Raw genomic sequence first — 14,276 nt, forward strand, 5'->3', positions numbered from 1 at the left:
TCGCTGCGACTAATACCGGATGCCGTAGATGCAATTGCTTACAAGAATCTACATGCAGATAAATACAAACTCCCCACTGTCCTGTCAGATATCCTTTCTGGAATGGAGATCTTTATTGCTGCATGTAAGCAAATACAAGCTCGGAACCTTTCGAGCATTGGGAGATGGTAGAGCCGATGGCTGCAAACGCTGCTACTCACGTCAGTCTTGGGATCAAAAAAAATAAACTGGCTACCGCTTATCGATAAAATTCTGTGCTATATGGAAGTTTGAGACAACGTGAAGAGCGACTCGACCTTTTTTATCTTTAGGAGCGAAAAAAAATTAAACAATGTGTGACGTGTCGTGACACATTAGCATTACAAATATACCCGATTAAGCAGCTGACGCGTGCAAGCCCCGTCTGAGGTTACCCACCGCCTCTTCGAGATCGCTCTGAGTCTCAACATCCTTTCATCACCATCCACCCCAGCCACCCCACACAAATTAACTGTGGCTCCGTGGATCCCACGTCTTCTGTGAACTCTTCGTGAAAATGAAGATTCTTCACAAATCTAAGAGGGCGGTGCCGCCGGTACAGTAAAAATTGTTACTGTATGATACGTTACTCACCGATGCGCGTCTTTTTGTAGCCGCCTCCTGTAGCAGAGCTTATCGCCAAGCTTCAGAACACGCCAAATGAAGAACTTCCCAAAACATTAGGAGACATTGTCGTCTGGAAGTGGCAGCGTTCAGACTTGAACGCTTGGATAAAGGTCTTGAACAAGTTTGACGCCATTCTGGAGGAGTTGATTCGCGATTACACTATCGACATGCTTCAGATATCACCTTTCACGCCAGAGAGCCGCAGTTTACTCGCAGAGATACTGAGGTTTGAGCGCCTATTGCTAGAGAATTCAACAAACCGAAAGATGTTCAATTCTTACGATGTCAGTCGAACTGCTTCCTATTTCCCTTGCACTTTATCTGAATGTACCTTTCAGCGCCTCAACAGTCTCCTTTTTACGTCTGATCTGGATATCCTCATCCTCACTCTCAAGCTGGTGCTGCGACCGTCGCAGCAGTATTCAGCTCAACCATCTGTTTCACAAGCGCTCAATATTTCGACACCACGACTTCAATCACTTGCAAAGCGCTGGCCTCATCTTAGGGAGTATGGAGTAGGCCTTGTCGATCTCTCGGTCGGCAAGGATTCTTCAGATGTTGAAGCCCTTCCCGTGGAGGCCCGGGAAGTACACTTCACATACTACAGGACCGATGCCGGTTCTAGCAGTGAGAAAGTAAAGGGCATGGATACAGATGTTCAAGAAGCATCTAGCTTCGCAGGCGAAGACTGCGCCACCTGGAGCGGTCAGCATTCACATCGATGAGTCAACATTACAGTCCAAACCGGAGATGGAGATTTTGGCCGATGCAATCGAGAATTACTCGGTACCGGATTCCGAGAAATTTGAGCTACTCTGTCGGATCCGTGCTGCTGTGGTACTGATGAAGGGGAAAGAAGATGATAGAGAGAAACTGGTGATCATTCGACTCCTGGCCATAGCCATCTTTGGCCATACACATCCAGAAGCTCAAGCAACATCCTCTATTTTCCTCTACGAACCCGACTTGATTACTCATGTCGCTGAGTTACTCCAAGTTGACAAGGACATCCCAATCGCTGTTCAGACCGCCGCTATATCTGCACTCGACGCGCTCGCGAGATACCGGTCAAAGATCCAGGAGGTTTTGACATCAGTGAATGCTGGGGTCAACCATGGTATCCTGATGGGTCTGTTGCGCAAGACTGTGGCCGATATTGCCAACCCCGAATCATCTGTCCCGAACTCATTCGCGGAAGCCTTGCTGTCTTTCGTGACCTTTATTCGCTTCTCATGCATCCGGAGGCAATATGGTTGTAGGCGCCGGTCTTATCCCTCTCCTTATCCAGATTTTGGAAAACAGGCTTCCGAATCGCCTGTCTGTTTTGTCGAAGACCATGCAGTTGGTTGATAACGTGCTATATAGTTTCACCAATGCTTTCAACCTTTTCTGCACATCGCGCGGTGTTGATGCTCTGGTTGAGAGAATCGAGGTCTGTTGATTTATCTTGTGAAGTTCTATTCTAACCATTATATCACATAGTTTGAGATCTCGTTCAACGTTAAGGAACATGGAGATCATCAGAAGTCTCGCGAAATATACGGATCTCACAGTGCGATTATGAATTACTCCGTCATTTTGTTTCTCTGATCCCGTCTACTTAGGTGAAATACCTGTTGCGCGCGCTGCAGTTCTCAAACATATCCTGCGGTCAATGCATCGCATGATGCAATCCTCAGGAACATCAGAAGGTCTCCGGGGGTTAATTGATACCTCCATTCTGAAATCCATCAAGAAGATAATTGAGTATCGCGGGCTTTTTGGTGCAAGTGTTCTGCCGATAGGTACGTTACTGCGGTCAAATATCATGTCAAGGTATTGAAGGCGTATAGCGATCAATATCATGGCAACCTTTGTGCATAACGAACCAACGTCTCTTGCTGTGATTCAAGAAGCTGGTTTACCAGAGGCTTTCTACAAGGCCATCGAATTAGGCTTGGAGCCGGCCATCGAGGTACGAGTTCATTGTAGAGCTTCATTGCGGTCTGTTAACCACATATATAGGTCATACAAGCCATACCTAATGCAATCGGTGCTCTTTGCCTCAACGAAGTGGGCCAGGCTCAACTCACAGCGAGACCAAGCATTATTCCTTCCATATTCTCCATATTCACCTCTGATCGTCATTTGAAAGTCCTCCTTGAGAAAGAAAATGCTGTTCTCATAGGTACTGCAATCGATGAACTCGTTCGTCATCATCCTATTCTTAAGGGACCAGTCTTCGACTCTCTACGAGCTACGCTGAGCAAAATTGAAGACCTAGGCAATGCCTTTGAACCGCCGGAGGAAGCGAAACAGTGGTATAAGCTACTCGCCGTGCCTACCGTGGAGCCTTCAGACGACGACGTCCCGATGGAGGACGTCCAAACTGCTGCCCAGGCATCTACTTCAGCTACAAGAACGTCAGAGGACAAAAAACATTCCTCTCCAGCCGAAGAAGGTGCACAAAAGGCTCATGATAATCACATTGTGTCATTTATTGACGTCTTGGGTCGTGTAAGTTGTTCCACTACAATTACTGCTGAAGACGCATGTTCACTGAATTCATTGTAGTTCCTCGAAGGTCTTTTCCAGCATACACCACATTGCAGAGACTTCCTTTCCTCTACTGATGGCCTCGCCAGCTTGGGTAGACTGACGGCTCTTCCTTGTCTTCCATACGATTTCGCAAACAGCCTTGCGTCAGATTCTATGGTTCAAGTTATGCGTACGATGACTGAAGTAGCAACAAGCGAGACGCTTCTTCACTTGGCGAAGCTAGTCAAGGAGTCACTAGATTTGACCCAGACCTTCTGGGGTACTTTGGAAGATAAATCTAAACTTCTACAATTTGTTGACCTTACAAGTGAGTCGATGATATTTGTCCATTGACAGTCACATTTATGAAATCTGTACCCAGGTGAAGAAGAAGTAAACGCCAACTATTATTTCCGGAACTTGGTGACGTTGCACGTCCGCATTACGCTTTTGTCAGATGTTTTTGCGACGGCTGGATACGCGCACGGGCGTGCCGCCATCGGCCTTCTCCAGACACTGATGAGTAACAATGCTCCCCGAGTCGTGAAAGATCTTGGAGCACTTCACAGGACCAGCATTTGGGAGAACATTGTCTTGAAAGTCGGTCTTTCTGCAAAAGGCATTGATGTTTTACAAACACCGTCTTTGTCGCCCCTGGAGAGATCTCCTGATCAACTTGCTATCGGCTTACCTGATACGGCCGGACCGGCACCCTCTGCCGCGACAAATGGTACCGTTGATGGTGCACAATCCGGCGCTCCACCTTCTACTACCAAGGAACCCGAGATTCCTAAAGCTGGCAGTCCTAGGGAGCACAATGCAACGGCGCTGAAACATTTGACTCACGGATTACCGAGTTCTCTAGCACCATTTTTCCAAGGTCAGTGTTTAGAATGATTGGACTTTACTATTGACTGATCTCGCTTTGAATAGCTATGGTCAAAATGTTCCATGCTCGAAGGACGCCCGACCCTGCGCAGAAGAAACAAATGGCGGAATCTTCCGCCGTTGTTGCTGACATTCTGTTGAAGCATTTGAATGTCGAGAATCTTGGTTGGTATAATTTTCATGTCGTGGTCCTTTAGAAGCTGAACGCTGTCATAGGCGACAAAACTTCAACCTTTGCGTACTACGCTATCATTCTTGGTCTAATGACGATGCTTCTTGTCGATGGTCTGTGCTTTATCTATTATTTTAATGACCTTGTCTTAATCACCATTACAGAACGTACCACCACAAGCACTTTACATACTGTTCAAGTTCTCGCTTTTTATCGTGCCGGGGGTCTTGAAGCTGTCTTTGAAGTATGTCGATCCTTCACTTCATCTATCGAATCCATTGCGTCGATCAAAGAGGAGGTTCGATCGGAAGCGGAGGCAAGCGAGTTGTCCCATGCCTATGGTGGGCTTAAAGTAGCGCTGCATCTGGTGCATCCCCTCATCTCCTCGAAACCTCTCTTTGATTCTGGACAAACTGCTCTCCTCGTGAGTCGCGATGTCAGGGAAAGTGAACCGGAATATTTCGAGCCCCATAACTTCCTCGTTCGGCTGCGGACCGCCTGTCTGCCATTCTTGCGTGGTATATGGGAAGCACCTTGGCTCATCCAGGCGCCTCTCTTCGTCAGCAGATTTGTGGTCCAGTCAGTCTTGGAGCTCATCAATGGTGACAGTGAGGAGACGAAGGGAGAATCCGAATTGGGCCCTCTCCCCACGGGAATTACGCGTCCCTCAGGACTCGACGAGAATCGTATTCGTCAATTGACTGATATGGGTTTCCCTCGATCGGCGGCCGAACGTGCATTGACGCGTACACACAACAATGTCAATGCTGCAACGGAGCTGCTTCTAGCGCATCCGTTCCCTTTCCCACCTGATCCAGAACCAACTGCACGACCTGCTTCCGCCGAGATACCTGCACCTACGGCTCAATCCGACGATAGCAGCCCAGCGCCGGAGTCGTCTGATGCTGCCTCCACCCCTCTCCCCGAAACGCCAACGGGAAAAACAAACGAGGAGTGGCAAAAGGAGTTGAATGAAGCTAGAGAGCCTTTGAAGGCTGGAATCAGTCGCCAAGCCTTGTTGCTCGTTGATGAGCATCTCTCGCTCATTTTCGACCTGCATGTGGCCTTCATAAGGCCGTCAAGCGTGCATCAACGAAAGGCTGTTCAAGATCTTGTCGACGATATCAAATCGTTCTCTCCATACGCGTATGATGTACAGGAGCAACCACTTGCAAATCGATGCCGACTGCTGGCACTCGTGCTCTGTGAGACGCCTTCGTCGTTAAGCCCCGAACTTCGGACGACATTAATGGACAGTCTCCTGGCTCTGCTACTGTCTAATCCCGTCAGCATTAACCCCGATCACCCATCCATTCCTCGTTGGCTTGCTGCCCATCTACTTGTCACTGAGGCACTGTTCACTCTGGCTGATGAGCCTCGAAGTATCACGGTCCCCAAAGAGGGTGAACCTGTTGTTCCGGAGGGTATCTCGACAGGACCCCCTCTGACGGAAGCCCGGACCATTGTGTTCGATTTCTGCATGCGCCTACTCGCCATTCCTGACCTCCCAAGCGATGAGTTGCTTTCGACACTGCGGCTCCTTGTCCTGCTGACTCGTGACCATACGGTGGCTTCGCACTTCGTGAGCCGTGACGGACTTGATATGCTCTTCCGGAGGCTGCGCGCTTCTGCTGTTAACGGAAGTTCCTCTTATATCGCGACTATTCTTCGCCACCTCGTTGAAGACGTTTCGGTGGTCAATAAGATCATGCATCAATCCATCAAACGATACTTCACTCAACTTCGTGGGCGGCTCTCGGAACCTTCCATGTATGTTCGCAATTGCAGCGCAATGGGGCTTAGGAACTCGGAGCTTTTCATTGAAGCGACGAAGTCTTTGTGTCAACTATCTTCCCCCTACTCCCCCAATCCACATTTGTCCTTGAGGGGTGACGTAGTTGACGATAAGGCTGTGGCCAGTGTTGATGCTGACATGCAAGTGGATGGACATGCTGCTGCACATGCAAAGCCCTCCGACTCTGCTGCCGCAACAGTTCATTTTCTTATTGGGGAACTCATAGCTACGAGCCGAACGACAGTAGAGAAGGAAGAGGCTGAACAAAAGGCGAACGATAGCACAGAGCTCTCAAGTTCGGATGCTAAGGATAAAACACAATACATGTGTTTCCTTATGCAATGTCTGACTGAGTTGCTCTTTTCTTACGATGCCTGCAAGTTTGCCTTCCTGTCTTATTCCTCCAAAAAATCTAGATCCCATGGAAAAGAGGCTGTCAATAAGTCGCGGACAGCGACGCTTAACTTCTTCCTGTCAGACCTCATCGCATATGAGACTATCAATCCTCAGCCAGATGCAGACTGTCGCCAACGGATGCAAGTATGCAATTGGGCCATGTCTGTTTTGGTGGCGTTATGTGTTGATAGTTCATCCACACACGAGCCGAAGGATGTCCCCTCTTCGCTTGTCTCGGTCAGGAAGACCGTCCTCGATGCCATTGGAAAATCTATCAAGGATCTTCCAGCTTCCGACAACTTGGAGGCTCGATATGGCCGACTACTGGCACTGGCCGACCTTTGCCATCGCCTATTGACAGTTCGTTTCAACAACTCCGCTTCAAGGAAACAGCATGATGAAGGACCGACACATATGGCCAAGGTCATGCTCGAGAAGAATTTCGTTTCAACCCTTACGAGCGCCCTTTCAGAAGTTGATCTCAACTACCCCAATGTCCGCGGCCTAGTCATATCCATCTTGCGTCCCTTGGAACACCTGTACGGTTTTGTTCCTATAAGTGAGTTTTCAAATATCTTATTCAACACTTTTCTAGGACCAAAATTGCCATCAAGATGAGCAGAACAACGAGTAAGGGTAGAGATGTTATTGACGAGGTGAAGGCAGAGAGTGTTGTATCTATGGATTCAGATGACTCCGATGGACCTGAAGAGACACGCGAAGAAACTCCAGATCTGTACAGAAACTCTGCGCTGGGTATCTACGGCGGTGTACGTGCCATTTTAAAATCGAGAATGATGATACTGACAAATTAACTTAGGAAATGGAGGATGTGCATTTCAACGGTGAGGATGACATACATGAAGATGACGATGACGATGAAGACGACGACGAAGAGATGGACTTTGCTGACGAAACGGGAAGTGAAGATACATCGAATACCGCTGATGAGGGTGACGACGATGATCTCGAGGAGCAGGTTCCTCATGGTGATGGTTGGGAGCAAGACGAAGATGAGGACGAGGAGGATCTGGTGCACAACGAAGATGAGGACGACAATGACGAGGAAGACGACGATGAAAATGATCGAGGGGATGACATCGAAGGGGCAGAAGGGGACGAGGAAATGATATGGCAGGTAAGCTTATTTCTGTGGTGAGCTCTCATTTGGCATTCTCATTGTCGCTCAGGATATACATGGCGTGAATGCTGATGCTGGTGGCGATGATGGTGACGACGAAGATGAAGTAGCCGGTACGTGACCTAATTCACCCTAATCTCCACGAATTCAACGTTTCTATGTAGGTCCCATCCAAATCATACATGAAGATGATGAAGACGAGCCCGAAATGGTCTCAGATGATGAGGAGTAAGCTAGTATACTTAAGTTCGGTTAACACAACTTTCTCACATTTCTAGTAGATTTGGTCAAGATATGGAACTTGAAGGTCACGACTTCGTAGGAGACATCTTTGGGTTTTCCGACAACATCAATGATGGTGCAGGCGTGTTTGTGCCTCGGCGACATCGAAGTTCAGGTTCGTGTCAGTTATGTGTATCACGTTCTTGCTCTGATTTAACTGATATAGCTGATGACAATGTTCAAGTATTTGGACGCGCGCGCAATGGTGCTGCACCTCCGCCTGAGGCAACTACCCATCCTCTTCTCCTGGACGCGTCGACCGGGAACCGTTCTTTGACTTCGCAATCCCGTCTTTCACGACAGCAACCTCGGATTATCGCGGACGGCAACAACGAGCTGTTGCAAACTATCGAGCAGCTTGTTGGCGGTGGCGCCGTACAGCTCTTCCATCATATCATGACTCGAGGCCGCGGTGGAGGCGGTCCCGAAACCATACGACTGGATGTTCCATCTGGAACTCTAATGAACTTAGACCGAGGTTACCTGCAGCGCCGAGCGGGGCCGGTCATCTCCGCCTCCGTGCGAGTGGAGCGAGGCTCACGACCGAATCAAGGAAATGCTAGGGATCTGGACCCTCTATTGACACTGCAACGGTGGACAGAGGAGGTTAAAATCCTTCACGGCGAATTTGTCGCTGAACGAGTAGGGAAGCTTGCGAACCATATCACTGTGGCACTCCTTCCTGCAGCAATCGAAGCCGCCAAACAGGCTAAGATTCGGGAGGAAGAATTGGCCCGTGAACGAGAAGCACAAGCCAAAGCGGAGGCTGCCGACAAGGAAGCGAAAGAAAAGATGGAGCAGGCCGCGAATGAGGAGGCAGGGAAACAAACGACGCCTCCGCAATCACAGTCCACTTCAGAGGACCTTTTCCAGAGTGTTGCTGTTCCTGTTGTTGGTCAAGAAGACCACCCGATGGATGATGCGAACCCTACCATCGACACGGACACCGAAATGATTGATGGGACCACCCAGGCACCTTCTGCTCCCGAAGGGAACGCAGATCCAGGAGACGCTTCGAGCAGTCAAGTGGAGGCGCCTGCTCGTGTGACTGTTTTGATCAACGGGAGTGTTGTGGACATCACCGATACGGGCATCGATCCTACATTTTTGGAAGCGCTGCCAGATGATATGCGAGAAGAAGTACTCAATCAGCATGTCCGTGATCAGCGCGCCGCCAGAATCGAGAGACCTCCCGATTCCCAAATAAGTGCAGAATTCCTAGACGCGCTACCTCCGGAATTGCGCGCAGAGATTATTCAACAAGAGGCGGTCGAGAGATCGCGACGACGCGCTGAAGGCGCAGAACCGCAGGCAACCGGCCCAGGACCAGTAGATATCGATCCTGCTAGCTTCATTGCCAGCCTGGATCCTACGCTGCGTCAAGCCATTCTATTGGACCAAGACGATGGGTTCATTCAATCGTTGCCGTCGCACATGATTGCGGAAGCTGGTGTGTATCGTGATCACCAACCTCGAAGGTTCCATATAGGAAGCAACTCTTCTCTTCGGCCCACATTAGGTTCCTCCGCGCCTCGAAAGTTTTCGCCGCAGCATGATGCCATCCAGTTACTCGATCGCCAAGGCATAGCGATACTCGTCCGGTTGCTATTCTTCCCGCAGGTCCTCAGAAAGAGTCTTCTGTTTAAAGTGCTCGTAAATCTATGCGAAAATGCCAAAACTCGAACAGAGCTCTTCAATCTTCTCCTGAACATTCTTCAAGATGGGACGGGAGATCTCAGCGCCGTTGACAAGAGCTTTGCGCAGATGTCATTCCGGAATTCAAAACCGCAGAAAGCCCTCGGAAAGCAAAAATCAGGATCCGATTTCGTGACAGCTCTCACCCTCCCTAATGTTCCCAACGAAGCAATTCCCGATCTAATTGCTCAGCGTTGCCTCGATGCTTTGGTATATATCGTGACTGCCAACCAAATGGCATCTCTATTCTTCCTTACTGAACACGAAGTACCGGCAGGGCTTCGAAAGGCAGCCTCGAAGAAAGGGAAAGGAAAAGAGAAACAAATGCCACAGAGTCACTACCCCATTGTGCTCCTCCTCGGCTTACTTGATAGACAGTCTCTTCTTCGTACCCCATCCATCGTAGAATCGGTGGTAAGCCTTCTTGCGACAGTGACGCGACCCCTTAGTAGTATCAAGGAGAACAAGAAGCTTTCTGATTCAGCTGCGGAACCGCAAGTTCAGCCCTCACAGTCTCAACTCTCCGAGACCGTTGAAGGCACTACTGAGGTAACTAATCTAGCCCCTTCTGGCGCTGGAACTAGTGAGGCCATTCCAGAACCATCGACATCTACAGGTATGTGAATTTGCTACGAAGATCGTAGTTTTGCTGAAGTTATTAACCAGGTGTAGGCAAGGACAAGAGTCTTTCCATCGAGGCGGTCGAAGAGAAAATCCTCCTTGCAAACCCCCCACAAATACCTCATGGCGTCCTTCGTTTCATTGTCAACATTCTTACTGTTGGCGAATGTTCTGCTCGAACATTTCAGCAGAGTTTGGCCCTCATTCAGCATCTGTCCAATATACCTGATGCCCGTGATGTGATTGCTCAAGAACTGAAGTCGAAAGCTCAGGAATTCGGACAAAATCTTCTCGCCGACCTCGATGAACTTGTCGCCGCATTGTTGAGTGCTCAGGGCGACGTCATGATCAGCTCCGTCGCATCCAAGTTTTCTGCCCCCTCTTCGACACAAGCGAAGCTTCTTCGCGTTCTCAAGACCATTGACTACATGTATTCTCCCAGGCCATCTGCTGCCAACGAAGGTGGCAATGACACCGAGAAAGTGCAGAGCATCTACGAGTCCTTCCGGTTCGCGCCTCTCTGGAAACGATTGGGAGATTGTTTGGCCGTCATTGAAGAGAAGTCAGATATGGAGCATGTCGCGACCGTTCTTCTGCCTCTCATTGAGGCTTTGATGGTAGTTTGCAAATATGTTGGTCCTAAGGCGTCATCGTCTGGTACTGCTCGAGCACTACGGGCAACATCTTCACCAAAGAGTCCCACTACACCGTCAGAAGCCATGGAAGACCTCTTTGTCACTTTCACTGATGCACACCGCAAAGTGCTCAATGTCATGGTTCGCAATAACCCATCCTTGATGAGTGGCTCTTTCTCCCTTCTTGTCCACAACCCCCGCGTCCTTGACTTCGACAACAAGCGCAACTACTTCTCGCAGCAACTGCACCGTCGTCCTCACACGAGAGATCATCATAGCACGCTACAGCTCAACGTTCGCCGAGCGCGGGTGTTTGAAGACAGTTTCCAGCATCTGCAAAGGAAGACTGGAGACCAAATCAAGTATGGGAAGCTGAGCATCCGGTTCTATGATGAGGAAGGTGTTGATGCCGGAGGCCTTACGCGAGAATGGTTCCAAATTCTCGCTCGCCAGATGTTTGATCCCAACAATGCCCTCTTCCAGCCTTGTGCTGCCGACAAACTTACCTATCAACCTAACAAGAACTCGTGGGTTAACCCAGAGCACCTATCCTTCTTCAAGTTCGTAGGGCGGGTCATTGGGAAAGCTATCTATGATGGCCGATTGCTTGATGCCTACTTCGCAAGGAGTCTATACAGACAGCTTCTCGGCAAGCCGGTAGACTACAAAGATGTTGAGTGGGTGGATCCTGAGTATTACAACTCTCTGTGCTGGATTCTGGAGAATGATCCTACCCTCCTTGAGCTGACATTCAGTGTCGAGGCTGACGAGGTATGTACATTATATCATGCACCTCCTAATTTTTTATTCTGACTTTTCGCAATAGTTCGGCGTTAATCGCATTATTTCTTTGAAGGACGGTGGCGAAAGTATACCGGTGACCCAAGAGAACAAGCGGGAGTTTGTCCAACTCTCCGCTCAATACCGGTTGTATTCTTCCATCAAAGAGCAGATCGAGAACCTCCTGAGCGGCTTCTACGAAATTATTCCAAAGGATCTGGTCACTATAGTACGTTGTAATTGATTTTCGTCAACTCCGATACTGATCGGTGCTTCTAGTTCAACGAGCAAGAGCTAGAGCTTCTGATTTCAGGTACTCCCGACATCGATGTTGATGAATGGAGAGCTGCAACAGAGTACAATGGATACACGAGCTCCGATCCTAACATTGTTTGGTGGTGGCGAGCTCTTAAGTCGTTCAACCGGGACGAGCGTGCAAAGGTCCTCAGCTTCGCAACAGGGACATCAAGAGTTCCGCTTAACGGCTTCAACGATCTGCAAGGGGTCCAAGGGGTCCAAAAGTTCTCAATCCATCGCGCATACGGAGAATCAGACCGGTTACCGCAGGCGCACACATGTAAGCTGGTCGTTTGAGTTGTTTATATTCAGTGCTCTAATTCAACACGACGATAGGCTTTAACCAGATTGATCTTCCGCAATACTCATCGTATGAGATGCTTCGACAACAAGTGCTGCTGGCAATTAGTGAAGGAGGAGAAGGATTCGGATTTGTATAATGTTCACGACTAAGAGAGAGAAATAAAAGCAGATATCATTACTCACCATCCTGTAGCTCATTCATCTCATTGTATATACACACTCGCATTGTTCAATGTAACGCTTTCTATTGACGCTTTCACTTTTTGCACTTTTTGGCGACGGCTGTTACCAATTTTCTTCTCCGGCTCTGCCCTCTCCGGCGGTCGGTTATTACGAATACCGAGTATAACATGTCATACCCCGCTTTGCGTCTTTCATGATAATAAGGCTAATAAGGGATGATACCTGTGACTACGACCTTTCTGTTTCCACACCATGCGAGGGGTGCTAGTCAGTGAACTCGCCCATCCGTCAAAGATTCCGCTCTCTGTTGATGTACCAGAGCCAACGCTCAAGGAGAACGAGGTACTTGTTGATGTGTACAGTGCTGGCCTCAATTTTTTCGATGTAAGAGCTACGTACTCTTCCTGTTACGAATGAATATCAATGTGTTTCTAGATCTTGCAAATGCAAGGAAAGTACCAACGGAAGCCCCCACTGCCGTTCGTGGCTGGTGCTGAGTTTGCTGGGAGAATTGCCAAGAACTCGCCGATTCCAAAGGGATGTCCATATAGACCTGGTGATCGTGTTTTTGGTGCTACACAAGGCGCTTTTGCAGATAAGGTGCGCTTCTTCAAATATATTCGCGGCTGGACTAACCCAGTCGTGGCTCTTAGGCGCCTGTATCTTGGAAGGACATCTTACCTCTGCCGGATGCGCTATCCTACGAACAGGGTGCAGGTACTGTTTATCAGTTCTGTCAGAAGTATCCCATTTAACAAAGCTTCCAGGTCTCTATGTTACGTGGCCTACTAGCTACGAGGCACTGGTAGGCAGAGCACAGTTAAAAGCTGGTACGCTCATAGTCTTATCCGGCGTTTACTCGGAGCTGGTGACATGTTCTGTATTTTCAGGTGAATGGGTTCTCGTCACTGCGGCCGCAGGGGGTGTAGGAATCGTTGCCGTACAGCTTGCGAAAGGTACCTCATACGTCTATCGCCTCGGATGTTAGCCCTGCTGATAACTGTCCAGTCCTCGGTGCCAAAGTCATCGCTGCAGCCGGTTCTCAAGAAAAGCTCGACATTGTAAAACAGTACGGTGGAGCTGATTACACCGTTAACTATACCAATCCGGACTGGCCCAAGGAAGTCCTCAAGATAACAAACGGGCATGGCGTTGATGTCATTTATGATCCAGTCGGACTTATCAAAGGTTGGGCTTATTCGCTAAACTTGACCTCCGGTAGCTCGAGTTCTTTCTTAGACTCTTTGAAATGCATAGCATGGAAAGGGAGAGCATTAGTTATTGGTTTCGCTGCCGGCACCATTGAAAAGGTTTGCTATTTCTGTTTCCAGATGTTACCGCCCTTCGCTTGATATATCGTTAAAGATTCCTATGAATCTTGTCCTTCTAAAGAACGTATCCATCGTGGGAACACATTGGGGTGCCTACACAAGTGCGTTGCTGCCGTTTACATCGTTCTATACGAAATTCACGGGTGAATCACATATAGCACAAGAGCCGAGCCACATTCCTACCGTTTGGAAGGCCGTTCTCGAGTGAGTAAACTACATCTGCTGGTCAACTTCCTTCTAGTGACGAGTGTCAAAAGTTTACTCGCTTCTGGTCGCGTCAGCCCCGTCAATTACACCGAAGTATACACGCTAGAAACCATCCGAGATGGCCTTGCTGCGCTGGAGAACAGGAAGACGTGGGGAAAGGCAATCGTTAGGGTCAAAGATGAAACGGAAAAGGCGAAGTTATGAGCCTTTTTGGCTATTGGCCGTCGTCAGATAATTGTGCAGATGTATGCTCACTTCCATGTGCACCTATCACATCCTCTCGGACGACTTAGTCCTGGTTCACCATAACAAAATAGTTTGTGAATAATATAGTAATGCTACCAATTGATTTCTAGGGTAAGATTATAAACAATATTTACTCTTCTTT

The 14,276-nt window shown here is 48.7% G+C and overlaps 2 protein-coding genes across 2 annotated transcripts; both read left to right on the plus strand.

Annotated features, from left to right (window-relative positions):
• Positions 1 to 313: 313 nt before the first annotated feature.
• On the plus strand, positions 314 to 12,424 carry EV420DRAFT_1746494 (uncharacterized protein). Its single transcript, XM_060480164.1, is given in 24 exon segments — positions 314 to 574; positions 633 to 929; positions 984 to 1,280; positions 1,300 to 1,857; positions 1,934 to 2,077; positions 2,128 to 2,197; positions 2,250 to 2,429; positions 2,478 to 2,599; positions 2,650 to 3,141; positions 3,199 to 3,490; positions 3,545 to 4,042; positions 4,096 to 4,215; positions 4,267 to 4,335; positions 4,387 to 6,952; positions 7,009 to 7,183; positions 7,234 to 7,551; positions 7,604 to 7,667; positions 7,719 to 7,782; positions 7,836 to 7,951; positions 8,003 to 10,147; positions 10,198 to 11,558; positions 11,614 to 11,796; positions 11,847 to 12,144; positions 12,201 to 12,424. 24 exon segments carry the CDS (start codon positions 536 to 538, stop codon positions 12,302 to 12,304), a joined length of 10,572 nt encoding a protein of 3,523 aa, XP_060332984.1. The 5' UTR covers positions 314 to 535; the 3' UTR covers positions 12,305 to 12,424.
• EV420DRAFT_1530173 (alcohol dehydrogenase) lies at positions 12,425 to 14,251 on the plus strand. The gene is made up of 10 exons (XM_060472587.1): positions 12,425 to 12,734; positions 12,786 to 12,950; positions 13,004 to 13,067; positions 13,118 to 13,180; positions 13,241 to 13,306; positions 13,359 to 13,538; positions 13,590 to 13,660; positions 13,716 to 13,782; positions 13,840 to 13,885; positions 13,939 to 14,251. The coding sequence occupies exons 1-10, from the start codon at positions 12,603 to 12,605 to the stop codon at positions 14,090 to 14,092; spliced, it is 1,008 nt and encodes a 335-aa protein (XP_060332985.1). The 5' UTR covers positions 12,425 to 12,602; the 3' UTR covers positions 14,093 to 14,251.
• The last annotated feature ends 25 nt before the right edge of the window (positions 14,252 to 14,276 follow it).

The sequence above is a fragment of the Desarmillaria tabescens genome (assembly GCF_030435595.1).
Source record: "Desarmillaria tabescens strain CCBAS 213 chromosome Unknown EV420scaffold_11, whole genome shotgun sequence".
Classification (NCBI taxonomy): Eukaryota; Fungi; Basidiomycota; class Agaricomycetes; order Agaricales; family Physalacriaceae; genus Desarmillaria; species Desarmillaria tabescens.